At 40.6% G+C, this 7,500-nt stretch overlaps 1 protein-coding gene across 1 annotated transcript; it reads left to right on the top strand.

Moving 5' to 3' along the window:
• The first annotated feature begins 5,444 nt into the window (after positions 1-5,444).
• On the top strand, positions 5,445-5,891 carry LOC143036335 (uncharacterized). The gene has a single exon (XM_076203583.1). The coding sequence runs from the start codon at positions 5,445-5,447 to the stop codon at positions 5,889-5,891; it is 447 nt and encodes a 148-aa protein (XP_076059698.1).
• Positions 5,892-7,500: the final 1,609 nt, after the last annotated feature.

Here is a 7,500-nt window from a genome sequence, read left to right as displayed (position 1 = left end):
TTTCTAAGAATACCACCGTAAATATCTTGAGGCTCTACTTCCTTCACCTGGCGTGGATACAAGTGTTGATAGAGGATGAGGAACTGAAAGCAGTAGGAACAAGAACTTATATTATTGCTTTGTCACAGAGTATGTGCTTGTAGCAAGGTCATGTCTTGAAGGTTCGTTCTCTCTAGAATTCACGTACCATAGTCCTTTTCTTTATTAATATTGTCACCTTGCTAGAAGTTAGATTATAGAAATCTAACATTATTACTATTGTTATGTCCAGCATATATATATGTAAATATCTATAAATATTAGTGCTATCATTCTATAAAGTTTGAATTGTTTTCTGTTAGCCAATTTATTTGTGGTGCTATAATATGCTGTATATGTCCTTAATGTACCACCGCTAAGATAGCGGGTTTATTTGTGTATACTTCACATTATATTTCTAATAAACAGTTCCGAGAAGATTGGAGTTTGAATAATTCTATTATCTCACTGAAGTGTACCTTCATCACTATCTAGTAACCAAACACTACATACTTACACGATTCCCTAGTCCAGCGGTAGGCAATCTTTAAGAACATAAGAATGAAGGAGACTGCAAGAGACCATAAGGCCTACACTGTGGGTGCAAAAAATCAGCCAAATCTTTGATACAAAAATTTCTCGCGTGCCAACAGAGTAACATAAATGATAAGCCAACATTCGAGTATGGGCTCTCTCCCTTTCAGCTCCTAGGGCTCTAGTCCACCGCCCAACTCAGCTTAAATGGTCATACAAAAGAAATTGGAGATTTATTAGTTATCTATTTTAAGGTGAGCTCTGAGTTTCGTCTGCCGGGAAAAAGTCGTCAATTTGGCAGGTGTTCCACGCGTGCCAAAGGTTCCCCACCCCTACACTACTCCTTCGAAAACAATTGTTGCTAGATTTTTTGGGTACTAGACACGCTACCATGAATATAAAACCTTTCTAACACTCTTCCTAGCAACAATGGCTATAAATGGCAGGACGCCAAAAACCATAACCCAACCCTGAAGCCTCCATCCCCGGTCGACATGACGTCATAAAGAAAAAGGATCTGTAGGGTCGCTTCGGAGGCTCCATAGGAGGCCAAAGACAAACACACGAGGGAAGGTAATCTTCATCGAGGGAAGATGGGGGACGCCTTTCCATTGGCAGACAAGAGGTCACCTACCCCTACTGTGACGTGTATTGCACTGGGGGAGGAATGGGTTGATCGCCGAGATTTTTTTTTTTTTCATTCTACTTTGTTATTTTATTTTATTTTATTTCATTTTATCTATTTTTATTTTACTTTTTATCTATTTTCTATTGTTCATATTTTATTTTTATTCATCTATTATTTTTATTTTTTATTCTATTTTATTTATCTTTATTTTATCTATTTATTTATTTTATTTATTTATTTATGTAGTTTCTTGCGGTCCTATATTACGCGCAACAGACCTTGACATTGTGGATCGAAATTCTGTGTGTTTCGGTTTCGAAAAATCACAACGGATTGGAAAGGATGTCAAAGAGGGGAAAGCAATTAGCTCCCAGGATTGTATTGCCTGCTACAGTGGTCGCCTTGTGGGAGGGAGATCGAGGGTGGGAAAGGGAAGGGAAGGGAAGGGAAGAGAAGGGAAACGAAGGGAAGGGAAGGGAAGGGAAAGGAAGAGAAGGGAAGGGAAAGGAAGGGAATGGAAGGAAAACAAAGCACGGGAATGAAAGGGGTGGAAAGGGAAAGAGAGGAAAGGGAATGGAAGAGAAGAGAAGGGAATGAAAGAGAAGGTAAAAGAAAGGAAGGGAACGGAAAGGAATGGAAGGGGAGGGAAGGGAAGGGAAAGGAAGGGAAGGAAAGGGAAGTGAAGAGAAGGGAAGGAAAGGGGAGGGAAAGGAAGGGAAGGGAAGGGAAGTGATATATATATATATATATATATATATATATATATATATATATATGTATACACACACACACACACACATATATATATATATATATATGTGTGTGTGTGTGTGTGTGTGTGTGTGTGTGTGTGTGTGTGTGTACATATATATACATATATATATATATATATATATATATATATATACAAATATATATATATATATATATATATTGGGTGTCATCAAGAGTACATGGTGCGTAGCTGTTACCAAAACCGTCACCTTTTCCCTATGCGCTTGAACTGTTGGGGCAGGTCACTGCTGGGAATCGGAAGGAGTGTGGGATTCGAACCCACATCTAAGATAATATGAGACCAGCACGCTTCCGTCTGCAACACCAGTGCACACAGTTTGGGAAAGAGTAAATGTATCTTGAACACAATTCTGATTTATTGAAGGGCCGATTTCCTTTGGGGTGGAAGAGACAACGTGACAAGTTCCAACCTGACCAAAACAGATCACAGAAATCGCGTGTTGTGTAAGGTATTGTACATCAACATTGTAACTGCCATAGGACAGCCAATTTGGTATCCGGTTAAGGAAGTGTTGTTACGGATCTAAGCAATTCTGTCGGTGTAACTCATGCTTTACGATAAGTGATTCATTCAAATTGTTATAACATCTATACAAGCCCAGTCGCCGTCGTTCATAAAACATCGTCGTCATTTAAGGATGAGTGATCAAGTTCGAATTATCCTCCCCATTCTCAAAAACAACCTCTTCAAGAAAAGAATACATTTCATTTAGCATTCCCATAAGAATAGGACTAAGAATTTAGTTGTTGTCAAGGGAATTTTTTTTTCTTTTTAGACCAAGGAAGTAGATCTAAAGCATTTTTAAATGTTACCTCAACGAATCTGAGATTTATTGACGCGATTGAATCTGACACGGTACACAAGCGTAGAGACTATCTTAGTGGTCTGTCGATATTTCCACCTTAGTGATGTTGCAAATGGGAACGTTGCTGTTTTGATATTATTTCCAGAAACGATAGCTCCGAAATTGACCACGGGGAATTTAAGAGGATGGTTCTGCTGTCAATAACTCACTCTCTCTGCTTCCCATGAACTAGAATTCTACAAACGACAAACGATGCCACCACAACTCTTACTTGGGTGTCCAGGGCTAGCATACGGAGTTGGAGATGTGTTTGTGGGATCCTGTTTTTTTGCCTCCAATTATTACATTATTATTATTATTATTATTATTATTATTATTATTATTATTATTATTATTATTATTATTTTCATTGTAGATATTATTTCCAGAAACGATAAGTTCCGAAATTGACCACGGGGAATTTAAGAGGATGGTTCTGCTGTCAATAACTCACTCTTTCTGCTTCCCGCGGACTTTGGCCATCATTCTAACTTTTGAAATGTCGGGAAAAAGAGAGAAATTGTCTGGTCATTGGAACGTTTAAGGTTGGTGATCGATGTGAATTTAGGGGCAACACATCACATATGCCCTATTAGAATCACCTCGTCGCTTTATCTAAAATGTTTGAAGATGTGACGAATGACTCCATGAACTAGAATTCTACAAACGACAAGCGATGCCACCACAACTCTTACTTGGGTGCCCAGGGCTAGCATACGGAGTTGGAGATGTGTTCGTGGGATCCTGTTTTTGCCTCCAATTATCACATTATTATTATTATTGTTATTATTATTATTATTATTATTATTATTATTACTATTATTGTTATCATTATTACTATTATTACTATTCCTATCATCATTATTCATTAGTAGTAGTAGTAGTAGTAGTATCATCATCATCATTATTATTTCATCATATAACGGAAAATCACTATATTCATTAGCAACTTATTTGGCACATAGATTTCCGCTCCCAGGCAGTAAATCTTCTGTATTTTCCCATTCCCTCTTTATTTTGTTTCGCTTAACTCGCTCTAGTTCACTTCCTCGTAGACTCTTCCGTGGGACTCAGTCTAGGCAAGGGGTGGGCAACCTTCTTAAGTGTGCGTGCCAAAACCAGCCAAATCTTTGATACAAGTTTTTCTCGCGTGCCAACGGAGTAATATTATTGGCCTTCATACGAGTTTGGGTCCCCTCCATTCACCTCATTATGCCTCAATCCGCCGTCCAGCTCAGCATGGAGTTACAAATGGCCATACAAGAATAGTTGAAGATTTGTTATATTTTGTTTTAAGGTGAGCTCTGGGTTTCGCATACCAGAAAGAAGTCGTTAGTGTGCAAGTTTTTGGCACGCGTGCCAAAGGTTGCCCACCCCGGCCTGCGCCTTTTACTAACATAATTCATGATCGTCAATGATATGGGCATAATGACATGTTTCCCTGATGTCGAGTGCACTCACAGAGTTGTCTTTACAAGAGACAAAGCTAGGTGGAGAAACCGAAGAAGACATCAACAAAACTCAGGGCTGAAGCACAACAACTGTTCCTACTGAGAGCTGGTTGAGATGGGAAGGGCGATTGTATGGGTGCTTTCTCAAAGGAAGCGTGGGGCACTAATGTAGGCGTGCTATTAAAGTGAGGCACCTCATAGCGTATACTCGTTATGGAGATCCATTCCATGTAGTCTCGATGATACTGACCGTGAAACGAGATCACATAAGAGAACATTTTATCTAAATTATTATATTATATATATATTTCTTTACTAAATCCAGCCGAGTTCTGGATTCAACTTCTCTTTTACGACACTTTGAAATGGTCTTGTAAACCATTTATGTTCCAAGGAGAAGATGCGCTCGGCCCAGTGACGATAGAGTGGTCTGTTGGAGGCTCAGGCGATACGGGTATTGGTGTTTTCATTGTAGATTTCGTCTTCTTCTTCTACTTCTTCTTTTACTTCTTCTTCTTCTTCTTCTTTTTCTTCTTCCTCTTTTTCTTTTTCTTCTTCTTCTTTTTCTTCTTTTTCCTCTTCTTCTTCTTCCTCTTCCTCTTCTTTTTCTTCTTCTTCTTTCTGTTGTTGTTATTATTCTTGTTGTTATTGCTGCTGTTGCTGTTGCCTCTGCTGCTGCTGTTGTTATTTTTTGCTGTTGGTGTTGATTTTGTCATTGCTTTTCTATTGTTGTTGTTATTATTGTTGTTACTATTGTTTACTGTTGTAGTTGTCGTTGTTGGCAGTGGTTTTGTTATTATCATTATTGTTACTGCTGCCCTTCTTGTTATTTTCGGTGTTGTTGTTGTTATTATTGTTATTGTTGACCTGTATCAAAGGTCATAATGTTTTTATGACGTTAGTTTGACATCGTGACTGCCTCACCTAAGATCTTGGTCGATTTTTTTCATTCTTTATTCTCATTTATCTATTTATCTTTAAGTCACAGTAACAGGATGGATGTCAGTTACTGATTACGAAGTCCATCAGAACCCCTCAGTCAGGCTTTGAAATCCACCAGAACCAACGACCTGACTTCCAAGGAAAACCAGAAATTTCAAACTGAATTCGAAGACTATCATAACCCGAACACCCTCCCCTCGATGTAGTTCAGGTGGCGGTTCCTGATCATCGATGGATGGATCTCCACCCTCTCTGACAGGGGATCAAATAGGCTGTAAGTTGAAGGGTGGAAAGGCAGCCGGCATCTGCAACATCAGCGGAGAGTTGCTAAAAGCGGGAGATGAGGTCATGATCCACGGGTTGTATGCGGTACTGTCTGCTGTCTGGCAATCTGGTACCATTCCCTCTGACTGGCAAAGGGGTCTGGACATCCTTATCTATAGGGAGAAACAGGACCGGCAGGACTGTAACAACGACAACGGCATTACACTGCTCAGTGTGCCAGGTAAGGGGTTTGCCCATCCATTGCTGACACGGGTTCGTTCACATCTGCTAAAGATTCAAAGGCCTGGACAGTCTAGGTTCACGCCAGGTAAGTCATCAACTGACCGGATCATGGCGATTCGTATTCTTGTGGAGCGTCGACGTGAGTTTCAACAGGGGTTTCTTCCAGCATAAATTGATCTCAAGAAGGCGTATGACTCGGTGCATCATGGAGTGCTCTGAGATCTGCGAATCTGCAGGATTCCTGCAAGGATTATTGACTTGATATCTGGTTTATACTCTGGGAAAGAGAGTGCTATAAAGCATGGAAGCATGAAGAGGGGTCTCGATGTCTTCGGTATTCAGGATTCCTGCAAGGATTATTGACTTGATATCTGGTTTATACTCTGGGAAAGAGAATGCTATAAAGCATGGAAGCATGAAGAGGGGTCTCGATGTCTTCGGTATTAAGTGCCTTTGGAGAATCATGGAGTATCGCTGGAGTGACTTCGTATCAAACCAGAGACTATATTGTGAGACTCAGTCTAGGCCATTTATCAACATAATTCGTAAACGTCACATCCAGCTATAAGGACATGTGGCACGTTTCCCTGATGGTGATCCTACTCAGCGTTGTCTCTACAAGAGACAACCCTCGATGGAGGAGGTGAAGCGAACTCTCACATAATTCATGACTGGGACAAGTCGATCGAACCTATCGAGAGCTGTTTGGAGTGGGAAGGGTGACTGTATGGAAGCTTGTTCGGGTAGATCATGGGGGCTAGCGTGTGAGTGGAGTAACGCGTTCCCTGGCGTATGCCCCCAAATGATGACGACAATAATAACCTGAAGTCCATTAGACTCTTATTGCTCCTTTCAAATTCTCCCAGAACCTTCAACCTGAATCTTTGGCCTTACTTCAAAGGCTGCCATCCTCTTGAACACGTTTCCGAAGTCTACCAGAAGCTACGAACTGAGTTCGTGGGCTATCAAACCTCGAAGAGAGATACAGGGTGATTGGGACGTGGTGGGGATGATGTCCACGTTTACCATTCCGACCCATACCGGAAGGATCAAGCATATCCCTGTATCTCTGTTATTCAACTTGGCGGTCTCCGTGAGATAAGAACCACGATTTCCAAGCATCAAAGGCACCGAAGGAGAATGTCTTGGCGAAGGAGAGAAGGGAAAGGGGAAAAGGAAAAGGGGAGTCTAAGGAGAAGATAGGTAAAGGGAGAAGGAAGAAGAGAAGGGAAGGAAGGGAAGAGGTGAAGAGGGATGGGGTTGCGAAGGATAAAGAGAGGAAGGAAAGAGAGGGAAGTGTAGGTAATAGATGGGGAAGAGAAGAATTGTGAAGGAGAATGTTAGAGAGAGAGAAGGTGAGAGCGAGAAAGATAGATACAGATAGATAGATAGAGAGAGAGAGAGAGAAGAGGGTATAGATGAGTAGAAGAGGAGAGAGGAGGAGAAGGATTTGAAAGGAAGTAGATAGGTGAGAGAAAGGAAAAGGAGAAAGGGGAAAAGAAGGGAGAGGAGGTAATGTGTGGAAGAATGAAGAAGGAGATATCCACAGCCCCATCGTAGGTGACAACTATCCTTGGTATTTTCACAAAGATTTATCAAGAAGGAACTATTAGACTGTTGCCTGTGTTGTATTAAAGTCAATCTGTTTTTTATATTACTTGCTAATAGTAGTCACCAGTGATCTTACTTTCTTATACAAAAAAAAAAAAAAATAGATGTAAAGTAGCTAGAGTTGATAAAGATCTTGTGCTTTCCCCGGGGATCGAGTGGCAACCCCTCG

This window comes from Oratosquilla oratoria, chromosome 20 (genome assembly GCF_046742065.1).
Source record: "Oratosquilla oratoria isolate Oo_2021 chromosome 20, ASM4674206v1, whole genome shotgun sequence".
Classification (NCBI taxonomy): Eukaryota; Metazoa; Arthropoda; class Malacostraca; order Stomatopoda; family Squillidae; genus Oratosquilla; species Oratosquilla oratoria.
The sequence above is the reverse complement of the archived record's forward strand: the minus strand, read 5'-3'. Positions and strand labels throughout refer to the sequence as shown.